Source organism: Amblyraja radiata, chromosome 27, assembly GCF_010909765.2.
Source record: "Amblyraja radiata isolate CabotCenter1 chromosome 27, sAmbRad1.1.pri, whole genome shotgun sequence".
In the NCBI taxonomy this organism is placed as follows: domain Eukaryota; kingdom Metazoa; phylum Chordata; class Chondrichthyes; order Rajiformes; family Rajidae; genus Amblyraja; species Amblyraja radiata.
In genome coordinates, this window is record NC_045982.1 from 556,725 (window position 1) to 574,985 (window position 18,261).

Genomic DNA, 18,261 nt, shown 5'->3' on the forward strand with positions numbered 1-18,261 from the left:
GCAGCGAGTATGAATATCATTGTTCCGTGCTGGGACATATTACACACTCTTGTAAAGAGAGCATCACTGGATAAGTTGAGATAGAAAGACAGGCGTGTATCCAAGGACCAGTCCCAACCCGGTCACTCCCTCTTCTCCCCTCTCCCATCGGGCAAGAGGTACAGAAGTGTGAAAATGCACACCTCCAGATTCAGGGGCAGTTTCTTCCCAGCTGTTTATCAGGCAACTGAACCATCCTCTCACCAACTGGAGAGCGGTCCAGACCCCCCATCTATCTCATTGGAGACCCTCGGACTATCTTTAATCGGACTTTACTGGAAGTTATCTTACATTGAACATTATTCCCTTGATCATATATTTGTACACTGTGGACGGCTCGATACTAATCATGTCTTTTCACTGACTGGATAGCACGCAACAAAAGCTTTTCATTGTACTTTGGTACACGTGACAATAACAATAATAAGCTAAACTAAACTAAAGTAAACATCCCTGTGGGGCATGGGCAAGTGCTGTGGGGTGGGGGAGGAGCGAGTGGAGGGGTTGGGGGGGTATGAGGCAGGTGGGGGGGGGGGGGGGGGGAAAGAAGCAAGTTGGCGGGATGTGAGGTGTGGTGAGGTGGGGGGGGATGAGTGAGAAGAGATGCGAGTATCCCAGAACTTCCAGTGATGGAATGTCACACAGGAGGCTGTGTTTCCAGGGATGTGCCCAGGACATGACTACACTGTCTTGGTCAATATTTATACATCGTTCAACATCATTAACCATCCATCTGGTCATTATCTCACAGAGAGTGGTGAGTCTGTGGAATTCTCTGCCTCAGTGGAGGCAAGTTCTCTGGATGCTTTCAAGAAAGAGCTAGATAGGGCTCTTAAAAATAGCGGAGTCAGGGGATATGGGGAGAAGGCAGGAACGGGGTACTGATTGGGGATGATCACCCATGATCACATTGAATGGCGGTGCTGGCTCGAAGGGCCAAATGGCCTCCTCCTGCACCTGGTGTCTATTGTTGTTTATGGGAGTTTACTCTGCACTAGTCACCTGCCATACTTCCTATTTTGCAGCATTTTCTGGGCTGTACCGCACTGTGAGATACTATCAAAGTGTGTGGAAGGCATCATCTCTGTCTGCGTTGTCCATGTCAACACTATCAAGGTTGCTTCTGGTACTGGGCTTCAGTGGCTGTGAAGAAGTCTTCCAGGACACTCTGGAGAAACTCAAATGTTGGCCGATCTTCAGGCTTGTCGCTCCAGCATTGATTCATCACGTCGTACAGTTCCTCGGTGCAGTTGTCCGGTTGAGGCATCCGGTAGCCGCGCTCCAGGTTCTGGATCACTTCAGGGTTGGACATTCCTGTGTACAGTCACAAAGACACATGAAGACTTGGTGAGGAAGAAGGTTAGCCACGGAGTCTCACGGCACGGAAACAGGTTCTTCGGCCCCACTCACCCATGCCGACCCAAGCGCCCCATGTATAACCAAAGACTCGTCCCACCCCGATCATGCCTTCTTTTCCCTGCTCCCATCTGGTAGAAGGTTCAGAAGCTTGAAACCAGACTCAGGAGCAGCCTGTGTGTAGCAAGGAACTGCAGAATCTGGTTTAAACCGAAGATGGACACAAAAAGCTGGAGTAACTCAGCGGGACAGGCAGCATCTCTGAAGAGAAGGAATGGGTGACGTTTCAGGTCGAGACTAAGTCTGAAGAAGAGTCTCGACCCGAAACGTCACCCATTCCTTCTCTGCAGAGATGCTGCCTGTCCCGCTGAGTTAATACCTAGTCCCGCACTCTGCTAGTCAATGAGCTAGTCCCGCACTCTGATAGCATGCAGAGCAGAGCTTTCTCACGGTACACACAATTGCTGGAGAAACTCAGCGGGTGCAGCAGCATCTATGGAGCGAAGGAAATAGGCGACGTTTCGGGCCAAAACCCTTCTTCAGACTGATGGGGGGTGGGGAAAGAAAGAAGGAAAAGGGGAGGAGGAGGAGGAGCCCAAGGGCGGGCGGATGGGAGGGTGGGAGGAGACAGCTAGAGGGTTAAGGAAGGGGAGGAGACAGCACGGGCTAGAGGAGGTTGTGAAACTGTCTCCGGAGAGAGGAGGAGAACTTCTTCAAAGTAGGCATACCTTGAGGAGATATCGCAGTGGAGTAGACAAAGTGTTCAAAAGGGAACTGCAGATGCTGGAATATCGAAGGTACACACAATTGCTGGGGAAACTCAGCGGGTGCAGGAGCTTTCTCACCACTATTTCTCATCACACAGTGCAATAATATACCTAACCCCAAACCCCAAACCTCACCCCATTTGCCCAGCCTGGCCCGTATCCATGGTAACCTGCATGTCCCATCTCCAACATCCCACGGTCCCAGTGATGGGTCAAGGAGAGAGGGACAACACTGAGAGCTGACCGGTCAGAGAGCTCTGTCCTTCTGCATTCACACCTGGCCCCCAGCAATGATCCGCCTGCTCCAATCTGACCCTCGCCCGCAAACATTGCGCAGACACTGGTAATTTATGAAAAAAATACCCCTGGAAAACCACCGCTATTATGGACAATGACCAGAGGTTTGTCCCCTCTCAACAATGACAGTGAGGAAGGGTCTCGACCCAAAACGTCACGCATTCCTTCTCCAGAGAATCTGCCTCTCCCACTGAGTTACTCCAGCATTCTGTGTCTATCTTTGGTTAAAACCAGCATCTGCAGTTCCTTCATACACACTAGTTTAGTTTAGAGATACAGCGCAGAACTGGTCCTTTGGTCACCGAGACCACACCGACCAGCGATCCCCGTACACCAACACTATCCAACACACACTAGGGACAATTTTTACATTTGTACCAAGCCAATTAACTTACAAACCTGTTCATCTTTGGAGTGTGGGAGAAACTGAAGGTCTCGGAGAAAACCCGACTTATTGATTGTGGAGTTTGTCAGGTGGTGGTGAACTACCAGGGTAGTGTAGATGCCAGGATGTGAGTGTACATGTCCATCAACACAGTGTGTACCTGGATAGGGTATCCCGCCCATCAACACAGGTGTACCTGGATAGGGTATCCCGCCCATCAACACAGTGTGTACCTGGATAGGGTATCCCGCCCATCAACACAGTGTGTACCTGGATAGGGTATCCACCCATCAACACAGTGTGTACCTGGATAGGGTATCCCGCCCATCAACACAGTGTGTACCTGGATAGGGTATCCCGCCCATCAACACAGTGTGTACCTGGATAGGGTATCCGCCCGTAGGTCACGATCTCCGTCAGGAGGATTCCGAAGCTCCAGACATCAGACTTGATGGTGAACGTTCCGTAGTTAATGGCTTCCGGTGCCGTCCATTTGATGGGGAACTTAGCACCTGAACAAACGGAGGATTAGTATAGTTCAGAGATACAGCACGGAAACAGGCCCTCCGGCCGACCAGCGATTACCGCACGCCAACACCAGTCTGAAGCAGGGTCTCGACCCGAAACGTCACCCATTCCTTCTCTCCAGAGATGCTGCCTGTCCCGCCAAGTTACTCCAGCATTTGTGACTATCCTATCGGGACGACAGATGGCACAATGGGCTAAGTGTTCGGCTGGCGACCGGAAGGTGGCCGGTTCGAATCCCGCTTGGAGTGCATACTGTCGTTGTGTCCTTGGGCAAGACACTTCACCCACCTTTGCCTGTGTGCGAATGTGTGTGAATGTGTGTGAGTGATTGGTGGTGGTTGGAGGGGCCGTAGGCGCAGAATGGCAGCCACGCTTCCGTCAGTCTGCCCCAGGGCAGCTGTGGCTACAGAAGTAGCTTACCACCACCGAGTGTGACTGAGGAGTGAATGAATAATGCGATGTAAAGCGCCTTGAGTATTAGAAAGGCGCTATATAAATCCCATCCATTATTATCCTACACACACCAGGGACAATTTACATTTATACAAAGCCAATTAACCTATAAGCCTGCACGTCTTTGGAATGTGGGAGAAAACCAGAGCACCCGGAGAAAACCCACGCAGGTCACAGGGAGAACGTGCAAACTCCGTAGAGACAGCACCTGTAGTCAGGATCGAACCCAGGTTTCCGGTGGTGTGAGGCAGTACTACAGCTGCGCCACCGTGCCGCCCCTAACTTGCTCCAGCCTCTACCGTAACCTACAGTGTTCCAACTCCGCCACTAGATGTCCTCAGTGTGCCACCGTACAGTGTGATACACTTGATGGGTCAGGCAGCGTCTCTGGATAAGTGACCATGTATTAGTGGCTCCTATCCTGCTCACCTCTCCATGATCCCCACAGATGCTGCCTGACCGACTGTTACTCCTGCACTCTGTGAAATGTCACCTATCCATGTTCTCCACAGATGCTGCCTGACCCGCTGAGTTACTCCAGCATTCTGTGAAACGTCACCTTTCCATGTTCTCCACAGATGCTGCCTGACCGACTGTTACTCCAGCACTCTGTGAAACGTCACCTTTCCATGTTCTCCACAGATGCTGCCTGACCCACTGAGTTAGCATTGCCTTGACATGTAGAGTGTTAGAAGTCTGAGGAAGGGTCCGGACCCAAACCATCACCTGTCCGTTCCTCCCACTGATGCTGCCTGGTGGTACTTTAGGAAGGAGATGAGGAGAAATATCTTTACCCAGAGGGTGGTGAATCTGTGGAATTCTTTGCCACAGAAGGCTGTGGAGGCCAAGTCAGTGAATATATTTGAGATAGATTCTTGATTAGTACGGGTGTCCGGGGTTATAGGGAGAAGGCAGGAGAATGGGGTTAGGAGGGAGAGATAGATCAGCCATGATTGATGGGCCGAATGGCTTAATTCTGTTCCTGTCACTTATGAATTGATGACCCACTGAGTTCCTGCAGCACTTTGTGTGTTGTTCAGGTTTCTGCACTTGCTTGTGTGTCCCTGCATGAGATGTGACTCAGGCGGTGTGGGGCAGCAGAGTAGATGTTGCTCGTGTGTGAGGCTTGCTTGTTGTAACCAGCAGCTGCAGCAGCTACAGCAACACTTCCTGTGCTACTTTCATTCCTGTGTTATGTACGCTGAGCTCGTGTACATCGTCAAAGATGGACACAAAAAGCTGGAGTAACTCAGCGGGACAGGCAGCATCTCTGGAGAGAAGGAATGGGTGATGTTTCGCGTCGAGGCCCTTCTTCAGACTGAGAGTCAGGGGAGAGAGAGACTAGAGATATAGAAGAGCAAGGTGTGAAAACGAGAGATCAAAGGGGACGAAGGTCATGGAAATGTTGAACAGATCATCGTATGCTAGGGGGAGGTTACAACGAGGATACAAAGTATAATTTAATCAGGAGGACGGTCAAACTGTCCCAGCGGTACGAATATTAATTTCTCCAAATTCAAGTAACCCCAGCATTCTCTCTCTCTCTCTCTCTCTCTCTCTCTCTCTCTCTCTCTCTCTCTATCCATCTCTCACCCAAGTCACACCAGCTCGATTTCACTCAACAAACAACTAACAATGGCCTGTTTCATTTATCATTATTACTTTTATGCAGATAGACAAAAATGCTGGAGAAACTCAGTGCGTGAGGCAGCATCTATGGACCGAAGGAATTAGGCATTTTTGGTCGAGACCCTTCTTCAGACTGATGTGAGGGTGTGGGGGGGGGGGGGGGGGGGGGGGGGGGGGGGGGAAGAAGAAAGGAAAAGGTGGAGCCAGTGGGCTGAGGGAGAGCTGAGAAGGGGAGGAGAAAGTAGGGACTACCTGAAATTAGAGAAGTCAATGTTCATACCGCTGGGGTGCAAACTGCCCAAGCGAAATATGAGGTGCTGCTCCTCCAATTTACGGTGGTCCTCACTCTGGCCATGGAGGAGGCCCAGGACAGAGAGGTCGGATTCGGAATGGGAGGGGGGGTTCAAATGCTGAGCCACCGGGAGATCAGGTTGTTTATTGCGAACTGAGCGGAGATGTTGGGCGAAGCGATCGCCAAGCCTATGCTTGGTCTCACCGATGTAGAGCAGCTGACATCTAGAGCAGCGGATGCAATAGATGAGGTTGGAGGAGGTGCAGGTGAACCTCTGCCGCAGCTGGAAAGACGGCTTGGGTCCTTGAATGGAGTCGAGGGGGGAGGTAAAGCGACAAGTGTAGCATTTCCTGCGGTTGCAAGGGAAAGTGCCCGGAGAGGGGTGGTTCGGGTGGGAAGGGACGAATTGACCAGGGAGTTACAGAGGGAGCGGTCTCTGCGGAAAGCAGACAGGGGAGGAGATGGGAAGATGTGGCCAGTGGTGGGATCCCATTGGAGGTGGCGAAAATGTCGGAGGATTATTTGTTGTATGTGATGGCTGGTGGGGTGGAAGGTGAGGACAAGGGGGACTCTGCCCTTGTTACGAGTGGGGGGGATGGGGAGTGAGAGCAGAGCTACGGGGTGTAGAAGAGACCCTGGTGAGAACCTCATTTATAGTAGAAGAGGGGAACCCCCGTTCCCTGAAGAATGAGGACATCTCCGATGCCCTGGTGTGGAAAACCTCATCCTGGGAGCAGATGCGGCGTAGACGGAGGAATTGGGAGTTGGGGATGGAGTCCTTACAGGAAGCAGGGTGGGAAGAAGTGTAGTCCAGATAGCCATGGGAGTCAGTGGGTTTATAGTGGATGTCGGTCAGTAGTCTATCACCTGCGATGGAGATAGTGAGGTCTAGAAATGGTAGGGAAGTGTCGAAAATGGTCCAGGTGTATTTGAGTGCCGGATGGAAGTTAGTGGTGAAATGGATGAAGTCAGTGAGTTGTGTGTGTGTGCAGGAGGTAGCACTTATCCCTTATCCCAAACCAGTCTGAAGAAGGGCCTCGACCCAATACGTCACCCATTCGTCCCCTCCAGAGATGCTGCCTGTCCCACTGAGTTACTCCTGCTTTATGTGTCTATCTTCAGACAGTCAGATTAGTTGGAGAGCTAGGATTGGGGAGGGGGGGAGGGATGGGGAGAAAGGGAAAGCAAGGGTCACTGTGTACATTGCTATTGCCCAGCCATACGGCCAGGGTTGTGAGGTTTAGCAGCACATGGTGCTGGAGTAGCCAGCCGCCTGCCATTGTTGTGCAGACGTTCACCGTCGCCAGCATCCTGTACATTGTTTCTCACCCTCACACTGAAACAATGCACTCTGACAACGATGACTGTGTGAATCATTGGAGCAGAGCATAAAGACAACATGTCCTGTACTAATACTCTTCAGGGACAAAGTTCAGCAAAGCTTAGTTTTAGTGCATCAGTCGGCACATCTCTGGCACTCTTCTGCATATTTCTCTGACAAAACTGAGAGCTTTATTAATTTTGAACGGGTTTCAAACTATATGCAGGTGGGTCAGGAAGTGCACTGCTGATCAAACAGCGGAGTTTACCCCATGTTAGGGAGGTGGTGAGAAAAACAACTCTCAGGCAAGTGTGACAGTGAGTGAAATGTTATTTCTAAATATCCTAGATATCCTGCTTGTGCAAAACGCCAAGTGCTGGAGGAGCTCAGCAGGTCAGGTCGGACTTCAGTCTGTAGAAGGGTCCTGACCTGAAATGTCGTCTGTCCATTCCCTCCACAGGGAGTTCCTCCAGCACTTTACCTTTTACTCAAGATTCCAGCATCTGCAGTTTCTCATGTCCCTGTTAGAAACATAGAAAACATAGAAAATAGGTGCAGGAGTAAGCCATTCGGCCCTTTCGAGCCTTCACCGCCATTCAATATGATCATGGCTGATCATCCAACTCAGTATCCTGTACCTGCCTTCTCTCCATACCCCCTGATCCCTTTAGCCACAAGGGCCACATCTAACTCCCTCTTAAATATAGCCAATGAACTGGCCTCAACTACCTTCTGTGGCAGAGAGTTCCACAGATTCACCACTCTCTGTGTAAAAAATGTTTTTCTCGTCTCGGTCCTAAAAGATTTCCCCCTTATCCTTAAACTGTGACCCCTTGTCCTGGACTTCCCCAACATCGGGAACAATCTTCCTGCATCTAGCCTGTCCAACCCCTTAAGAATGTTGTAAGTTTCTATAAGATCCCCCCTCAATCTTCTATTGTAAATGTCCGATATGTGACACTGCTGTTGTAGCGGCACCTAGTGGTGAAGCTGGGTATTCAGAACCCTCGTCATTAGTTAGTGCCGTCACCAGCAGCATTTCTGCTCAAGACTCATTTTATGATTCACTTTATGCTTTTCCAGTCTCTTTCAGAGCTGAAAACCGCGAACTCCAGGTTGAAGAACAGCTTCTTCCCAACAACCATCAGGCTGTTGAACACTGACCTCAGCAACTGTGATCTACAGACTGCAATTTGGCCACCAACTATTACTGATGATTAATTTAGTAATTCAAAGTGGTCCACTTTGGGCCACTGCTACGCACCGTTCAGGAAAGGCTACAAGGCCTTTTCACTCCCTCCCCTAGGAAAATCTGACCACGCTGCCATTTTCCTGTTGCCGGAGTATAAACAGAGGATAGTTCGGGAAGCGGTAGAGACGAGGGACGTAAAGCGGTGGTCCGACCAGTCAGAGGCCATGCTGCAAGATGCACTGAGTGATGTCGATTGGAATATGTTCGAAGCAAGTTCCAGTGACGTCAGTGAGTTCGCGGAAGCAGTCACGGACTTCATCGCAACAGTAACCGACAACATCGTCCCCACGGCAAGGGTAAGCACCTTTCCGAACCAAAAACCCTGGGTAGACAGGTCTGTTCGTGTGGCCCTGAATGCTCGCACCGCTGCCTACAACTCGGGCCTGGCATCAGGAAACATGGACGTCTACAAGGTAGAGTCCTACCGACTGCGAAGGGCGGTGAAGGACGCAAAGAGAAGGTACAGAGACAAGATGGAGTTACAGATGGAGCAGCAAGACACCAGAAGCCTGTGGCAGGGGCTACGGATTGTAACCAACTACCGGAGCACCCCTCCCTCATCCGCAAGTGCCGGCACCTCCCTAGCTGATGACCTGAACTCCTTTTACGCTCGTTTCGAGAGGGGCAACACCACTCCAGGTCTGCCGACTATCGACAATACCGCCAGCGGGCTGGTTACCGAAGCTGAAGGGAGGAATGTGCACACATTCTCGCTGTCCGAGCACGACGTGAGGAGGGCTCTGACACGGGTGAACACGAGAAAAGCTGCAGGCCCCGATGGCATCTCTAGGCGAGTACTCAAGTCCTGTGCTACGCAGCTAGCTCCAGTGCTCACTACATTATTCAACCTCTCCCTGGACAAGTCCGTGGTCCCTGCCTGCTTCAAAAAATCCATCATTTTACCGGTACCAAAAAATGCCTCCCCAGCCTGTCTGAATGACTACCGTCCGGTGGCCCTTACCTTGGTAGTCATGAAATGCTTTGAGAGGCTGGTGTAGAAACACATCTGCGCCTTCCTCCCTCGGAACATGGACCCGTTGCAGTTCGCATACCGTCCGAACAGATCCACGGACGATGCGGTCTCCCAGGTCTTGCACACCGCTCTCTCCCATCTGGACAGCCAGAAGGGGGGCTACGTGAGGATGCTGTTCATAGACTACAGTTCAGCCTTCAACACGATTGTCCCCACCAGACTGGCCGGGAAGCTAATGGAATTGGGGCTCAACACCTCCCTGTGTGCCTGGGTCCTGGACTTTCTCACCGCCAGGCCCCAGGTAGTCAAGATGGGAGGGAATACATCGAAGTCCCTCACCCTGAGCACAGGATCGCCCCAGGGTTGCGTCCTCAGCCCCCTATTGTACTCCCTGTACACACATGACTGTGTGGCTAGGTCAGCTCCAACTCATTAATTAAGTTTGCTGATGACACTGTGGTGGTGGGCCTGATCTCAGACAACGACGAGAAGGCCTACCGGGAGGAGGTGGCTGGTCTAGCACTCTGGTGCCAGGATAACAGCCTCCTCTTGAACATCAAAAAAACGAAGGAGCTGATCATGGACTTTAGGAGGGCACATCATCCGAGGACGTACACTCCATTGAGGATAAATGGGGATCCTGTGGATAGGGTGAACTGTTTTAAATATCTGGGAGTCCACATCTCCGAGGATATGACTTGGGCATCACACGCCTCAGCACTCGTGAGTAAAGCAAGGCAGCGCCTTTACCACCTCAGGCAATTGAGGAAATTCAGAGTGTCTCCGAGGATCCTCCAGTGCTTCTACGCAGCGGCGGTGGAAAGCATCTTGTCCGGGAACATTACCATCTGGTTTGGGAATTGCTCTGCCAAGGACAAGAAGGCTCTGCAGAGAGTAGTGCGTTCGGCCGAACGCACTATGGGAACTTCACTTGCCCCCCTGCAGGAACTATACATCAGGAGGTGCAACTCCAGAGCCAACAATATCATGAGAGACCCCTTCCACCCCTGCAACGACTGTTCCAGCTGCTACGGTCAGGCAAACGCCTCCGTTGCCATGCGGTGAGAACGGAGAGGTTGAGAAGGAGTTTCTTCCCAGAGGCCATTCGGACTTTAAACACCTATCTCACCAGGGACTAACTCTACTGAACGTTTTTCCTTCCATTATTTATTATGTAAAAGAATATGTGTGTTATGATTGTGTTTATAGTTTGTTTGGTTGTTTGGTTGTTTGTCTTTTGCACAAAAGTCCGCGAGCATTGCCACTTTCATTTCACTGCACATCTCGTATGTGTATGTGACAAATAAACTTGACTTGACTTGACTTGACTTTATTGTATTACTGATGATTACATATTTATCAGTGTGTTATTGTATTAACGGTTAAGCTGCATAAAGAAGAATTTCATTGCTCTGATGTCAGTAAATAGGACAATTAAACACACTTGATCCCGATTCAGAGCTGCGGTCTTAACCTCTCTGGCAATATGATGCAGATGTGCAGTGCAGCCTTACCCTCTCTGGCCGTGTACTCGTTGTCCTCGATGAGGCGTGCCAGCCCGAAGTCTGCGATCTTGCAGCACAGATCCTCAGATACCAGGATATTGGCCGCACGCAGGTCGCGGTGGATGTAGTTCCTGTGTTCGATGAAGGCCATTCCCTCTGCTATCTGCGCAACAGAGACAGGGCTCAGTGGCAATCACAGTCACAGGGCAACACGACCCTACCCTCAGTGTGGGGACTCCAGTGTGACAGCTAGTGGGGTGGGGGTGCAACGCCAGTGTCACATCGACAGGCCCTTGCTCAGTCATGCCTCCTCCTTGTTCAGTGTGAGACACATCTCCAGTGTGGGACACATCCAGTGTGAGACACATCCAGTGTGAGACACATCCAGTGTGGGACACATCCAGTGTGGGACACATCCAGTGTGGGACACATCCAGTGTGAGACACATCCAGTGTAGGACACATCTCCAGTGTGGGACACATCTCCAGTGTGGGACACATCCCCAGTGTGGGACACATCCAGTGTGGGACACATCCCCAGTGTGGGACACATCCCCAGTGTGGGACACATCCCCAGTGTGGGACACATCCCCAGTGTGGGACACATCCCCAGTGTGGGACACATCCCCAGTGTGGGACACATCCCCAGTGTGGGACACATTCCCAGTGTGGGACACATTCCCAGTGTGGGACACATTCCCAGTGTGGGACACATCCCCAGTGTGGGACACATCCAGTGTGGGACACATCCCCAGTGTGGGACACATCTAGTGTGGGACACATCTAGTGTGGGACACATCCCCAGTGTGAGACACATCCAGTGTGGGACACATCCAGTGTGAGACACATCCAGTGTGAGACACATCCAGTGTGGGACACATCTCCAGTGTGGGACACATCCAGTGTGAGACACATCCAGTGTGGGACACATCCCCAGTGTGGGACACATCCCCAGTGTGGGACACATCCAGTGTGGGACACATCTCCAGTGATCCTGGTGCACATTAGCTGCAGGCCCCACCCCCTCCCTGGCATTGGAACTTGGCATTTTGCAGCGGGAAAACAGAACGATGTCCGTGTGCTTCAGGTTTGGTGGATTCTGCCCACCTGCCCACCTGCCCACCTGCCCACCGCCCTGCCCTCCCTGTACCAGGCTGACATGTTGCTGCTCTGTGACTCTGAGCTGCCCGTCCCTCTGCACCCTGAGTTAAACGCCCCTCACCCTGAGTTAAACGCCCCTCACCCCGTTAAACGCCCCTCACCCTGAGACTGCCCTCTCCCTGTCCGCCTCTCAAGCCCCCTCACCCTGACACTGCCCGATCCATCATGGCGCTGGCTCCGGCCAGGCAGTGCAGTTTGACACTGTATTTTCTGTTGGTGCTGGTTTTGCACCAGTTTGGATCCTTGTCAACCTGTCACACACCACGAGACCTCTGGTCTACAACACGCTGCCTGCTTCTCTGCACTGAAGTATCTGCAGGCTGTGGTGAAAGGATTGTTATCTCTATCTTGCCTTTGTTAGCGTTTGTTCGCAGAGACGGGATGTGGTTGAGGGCACACCTTGTACTTGTTCATGTGCTTGCTGCCGCCCCAGTGTAGAGAGAACACTGACTGGTTGCATCACCGCCTTGTTCAGTAACTCAAACGCCCAGAAACGATGGAGACTATAGAGAGTGGTGGACACTGCCCGGTCCATCACAGGTACTGACCCCCCTCTACCGCACACTGCCCAGTCCATCACGGTACTGACCCCCCCACCATCGAAGGGATCTACAGGAGGCACTGCCTCAAAAAGGCAGCCAGCATCATCAGAGACCCACACCACCCTGGCCACGCTCCCATCTCGCTGCTACCATGGGGAAGAAGGTACAGGAGCCTGAAAACTGTGACATCCAGGTTCAAGAACAGCTTCTTTCCAGCAACCATCAGGCTCTTGAACACTGCACAACACTGACCTCAGCAACTGTGATCTAACACAGACTGTGTCTGTGCGTGCTCCATGGATGAGTTTTGCACCGTTAGGGTAACCGAGTATAACTTTATTAATTTATGGATTATTGACTATTATACATTTTTCTGTGTTACTGCATTTATGGGCTAATGTAAACCTGCGGCTGTTCCATTGCCGTGACATGTGACTATTAAACTCTCTAGACTCTGAAACAAAGCATTAAACAATTCTAATGAATGTTATGGATGCGATGCTTTATGTGTGTTTGTGGACGCAGAAGGAAAAGATGAATCTTTCAGTCTGACAGCAGCTGGCTCAACATGTGACACGGGTGCTGAGGACAGGAATAAACTGCAGATGCTGGAAACCTGAAACAAAATCAGAAAGTGCTGAAATGCTCATTAGGTCAGTCAGTAGCTGTGGAGAGAGCTTCATTTACCCATCCACATCTGCAGGTGAATACCTGGCTTGGAACAGTAACCTGATTGGTCATTGGTGAAACGTTTCACCCTGAACATCACTGGCTGCTGACTCACTACAGTTTCCTGTTCTAATCCCACTGCCAAACAGGTACAGGGCTCAACTATGCTGCCCTATCCACCAGGTACAGTAACTCACCTGTGCTGCCCTATCCACCAGGTACAGTAACTCACCTGTGCTGCCCTATCCAACAGGTACAGTACTCACATGTGCTGCCCTATCCACCAGGTACAGTACTCACCTGTGCTGCCCTATCTACCAGGTACAGTAACTCACCTGCGCAACTATATCTATTGGGTACCTGCACTGACATATTTATTAGGTACAGTAACTCACCTGTACCACCATATGGACCAGGTACGTAACTCACCTGTGCAGCCATATCGATCAGCTTGAATATGTTGAGCGTTGATCCTACTGATGTCTTCAGGAAATCAACCAAGCTGCTAAAGAGGAGAAAACAAAAGCTAAATACCACAGAGGTACAAAGAACTACCTGCAAAAGCACACGCGATGTATTAAGCATCAAATACATAGTGCTTGCAACTGAAGAAGGGTCTCAACCCAAAACATCACCTATTCCTTCGCTCCATAGATGCTGCCTCGCCCGCTGAGTTTCTCCAGCATTTTTGTCTACCTTTAGTGCTTGCAGCAATGTTTTATGTTTTAGATGGATCGTATCTATACTGGGTGAGAAGATCAACATTGACTTGTGGCTGAGATGAGAGACCAGTCTCACCTGTCGCAATGGACCCAATGCCATTGGTGTTCAAGTGTTTACATTTGGTTAATGTCCACGCACCAACATGGCAGTGTAGACGTGTTGGAACTGCAGATGCTGCTTTACACTAAAGACAGACACAAAGTGCTGGAGTAACTCAGCGGGACAGACAAGATCTCTGAAGAAAAAGGAAGAGGGGACCTTTGGGGTTGAGACCCTTCTTCAGACTGGGGGTCTCGAAGAAGGGTCTCGTCCCAACATGTCACATATTCCAATTTTTCCCCCAGAGATGTCAGTGTAGATGCTGAGTTTAGTTTAGTTAATTGTCACATGTACTGAGGTACAGTGAAAAGCTTTTTTGTTGCGTGCTATCCAGTCAGTGAAAAGATGAATGATGACAATCGAGCCGTCCACAGTGTACAGATACAGGATAAAGAGAATAGCGTTTAGTGCAAGGTAAAGCCAGGTAGAGTCTAATTATAGATTAAATTAATTAAAGTCCGAGGGTCTCAAATGAGGTCAGGACCGCTCTCTAGTTGGTGAGAGAACGGTTCAGTTGCCTGATAACAGCCGGGAAGAAACTGTCCCTGAATCTGGAGGTGTGCGTTCGTTTTCACACTTCTGTACCTCTTGCCCGGTGGGAGAGGGGAGAAGAGGGAGTGACCGGGGGTGAGACTGGTCCTTGATGATGCTGCTGGCCTTGCCCACAATGACTGTTTGGGATTGGAGTGAGTTTCAGCTGGGATCTTTCCCCCATGCACCGTCCCGCCCTCTATCATTCACATTCACCAGCGCCTCGAGTCTTGGCCCACCCATTGTTGCAGGATCAAGGACAACTGTGGGAAATGGAACATGGTGACTCTGAGCTCCACCCAGGGCACCAGCGGCTGCAGTCATCAGGCAGTGAGCTGTCGGTTCCTCCCTGACTACATCCCTATTCCACACAGAATCACCCTTCCGACAACAGGCACACCATTTTCCTGAACAATATTCCCAGTTTGCCTTTTGTCGGTGATGGTGCCAGAATGGAGTTGTTTAGCAGATTCAAGGTCGGTGTCTATTCTCTGGAACATTCCACGGGGATCTGAATGTGTGGATTTACTGCAATTTTAGATCAGCTCCGACCAGCGGAGCCTGGAACAACCGTGACCTCTCTCCGAAATCGGCGTCAAATCCTTTCCAGCATCGGTTTGGCATCAGAGACCAGATGGGCCAGTTTGAGAGTGAAGCGGGTAACTCTCCATGCTGAGCCTGGCTGCTTGGCACAAGGTTCACAATGAACACGGATTAGGGTCAAGATTCATCAGCTCGAACAGCACAGGAGGAGCCTTACTCAGACAACCCGACTTCAACCCGGTCCGCAGTTTAGCAATTAGCAGAGAATTCTTTGAATCGTGTTGTATTCAGCAGAGCAAGAGTGTAATATGAAGAGCTGGTTCATGGCCAAAGCACAAACGATCGACAACGAACATTCTACATCACGAATGCACAGTTCTCTCATTCTTCTCCTGTAAAAATCTGAACGTTTAATAAAGCAGTGTGGTAGAGAGAATACTGACAGGTTGGACCCGTAGTCAGGATAGACCCGGGACTCTGGCGCTGTGAGGCAGCAAATCTACCGCTGCGCCACCGGGCAGCTTAACTCCCTCACGCAAACTTGGTACAAGATGGTTAATCTCCAAAGGAAACAAATAAACAAATAATAGATCTCGGGTGGAGTAGCTAAACAAGTTGCTAAACAACTCCATTCTGGCACCATCACCGACAAATAATAGATCTCTATCGGACTTCCACAGGTGTAGAGTAGAGAGCACTCTGACCGGTTGTTTCACAGCCTGGTTCAGTAACTCAACGCACAGGAATGAAGGAGATTACAGAGAGTGGTGGACACTGCCCGGTCCATCACAGGTACTGACCCCCCTCCCCCCTCCCCCCACCCACCCCCCCACCACACACTGCCCGGTCCATCACAGGTACTGACCCCCCCCACCACACACTGCCCGGTCCATCACAGGTACTAACCTCCCCACCATTGAAGGGATCTACAGGAGGCGCTGCCTCAAAATGGCAGCCAGCATCATCAGAGACCCACACCACCCTGGCCACGCTCCCATCTCGCTGCTACCATGGGGAAGAAGGTACAGGAGCCTGAAAACCGTGACCTCCAGATTCAAGAACAGCTTCTTCCCAACAACCATCAGGCTGTTGAACACTGCACAACACTGACCTCAGCAACTGTGATCTAACACGGACTGTGTCTGTCGTTGCTCTAACGACTGGTTTTGCACTGTCATGGTCACCTCGTATTATTATTTATTGTATTATTGATTATTGTATATTTATCTGCATGTTATTTTATAGTTGCGGAGGTAAGAATGTAATTGGTCCTTTGTCGGTAGATCTGACAATGAAACACTCTGGATTTATGGCTTCCTGTACGTTCCCAAGATGCAGGAACATGGTGCCCGCGTACATCGACAGGGTGGTGCACCTGGCAGGTGTTTATTACCTGTTCTACCGCACCTATCCTGTCCGCTTGGCTGAAACACTTTGAGGCCAGTGCAGTTGAGCCATTTGTGTACATGCTGGGAGATTGGGCTGAGTAAACTCAGTCGTGTCAGTCCGTGAATATGGTGTCAGTCCGTGAATCTTCCCCGTGGGTTGTCACCTTGTCGTGGTGGAGAAGCTTGTGTGGACCTGAGATCCTGAGAGCGATGCCGTCTGGAGCTATGCTCCAGGTAGGGCTACCCATGGCGGTAAGGTCGAGGGGGAGGTCTCTGACAAAGAGCAATCCAACCAAGACCTCAACGGTGGAACGGCGGAGGATGGTCTGACCTTAGTGGAGCGTCACAACGGCTGGGAAGGCGGATGAAGGCTGCAGCAGATAAGGGTCTCCGGTCGTCTTGGACTCCATGCCACTGGATCCTGACCCAGATCTGTCAAGGACCGTGGGGTGGCTGTCTGTGCTCCAGTCTCCCCACGTTAAATAAAGTCACGCACAGGCATACTGCATATAGAGAATAGCACCCTGGAAGGGTGAAGGAAAACACCAAATGCAAACATTGTGGCTGTTACCTTATTCAGGAAAGATGAAGACTGGATCCGGCGGAATACGCGGTGGAGACCACCATTTGGCAGCCAACGGGTAGAAGGCGAACCCAGCAACGCGTGGTGAGCGCAATTCGGGCACAATGTTCACGCAGAACACTGGTGGCATCCACTGCATCCTGACCTATCGCCACCCGACGATTATGTCTTTGCCCCTGGATCCAGATAGGCCGGGACGAGAGAGTGCGGCTGCGGATTTGTGTAACTCGCCCTCACTTTAATCCAAGTCAAGCACAAGTCATGACTTCAGGACCTGCACCGCCAACTGGACGAGGCAGGATCACCACATGAGATGAAGCTCAGAGGGAACGCGCCGCACAATGCTCGATCCACGACAACTTCTCCTGCAGCGCCCACCCAACTGTGTCCCATATGCGGGCCAGTCTCTGGGCCAGAGCATCAGTCTCACCAGTCACCTCCAGACACACAAACACTGAAGTCATGGTCTTGTTCGACTATGAAGGACCAACAACAACGTGAACATTGGTGTCTGTACGTGAACATTGATGAACGAAGGGATTTGATGACAGGCTGGTGGTTTCATAGTCACTCTTTGTTCTAGATTAATTAATCACTAACATTAAATTCCTCAGATGATCAAATGACAGACAATTCTGAGCTCTTGTGATTCACAATAGGTGACATCAATCATACAGCATGGAAACAGGCCCTTCGGCCCAACTAGTCCATGCCGACCAAGATGCCTCACCTACAGTAGGATGTGGTTATTGTACCGGCCACATGCACTTCCTCTGGCAGCTCGTTCCATTTACCCAGCGGGTCCATTCATGTGCCAAATGTCCTCACAGTTGAGGCAACGAGAATCTCTTTTCAACAATCTGACATTTCCATTTAACCAAGTACATCTAGACTGAGTTATCGGCTGAAACCTGGGCCAGTTTAGTGTCTGGGAGGTTGCTGGACTCTGTTAATGTTTTTCTCTCTCACATTTAAAAATAGTTTGCAATGACCTTAGTATTTCTGGTCATTGTTACAAAAGATGCATCTGGTCTTGGCATCTCTGGGACATAGACTACTCGACAAACTGGGTGCACGCTCCTGAAGGACTTGGCTCCATCATCTTCCTTCATTCAGGAATAAAGAGATTTCCATGGATACATTTGGCAAGGTGGGAAAGGACATCTTGAGTATGTCAAAAACTTAATAACTTTAACTATTATCTGAGCTGCGGAAATGTCACTTGT

General features: G+C 50.7%; 1 protein-coding gene across 1 annotated transcript in view; it reads right to left on the reverse strand.

Annotated features, from left to right (window-relative positions):
* Positions 1-584: 584 nt before the first annotated feature.
* The window catches only part of lck (LCK proto-oncogene, Src family tyrosine kinase), a 51,882-nt gene continuing 34,205 nt past the window's right edge, over positions 585-18,261 (reverse strand). Inside the window, exons 12-13 of the mRNA XM_033044819.1 lie at positions 3,225-3,356; positions 585-1,353 (exon numbers count right to left, since the gene is read on the reverse strand). Of these exons, the coding sequence (XP_032900710.1) occupies positions 1,151-1,353; positions 3,225-3,356 (335 nt within the window). The 3' untranslated portion in view covers positions 585-1,150. The remainder of the gene's footprint in view (positions 1,354-3,224; positions 3,357-18,261) is intronic.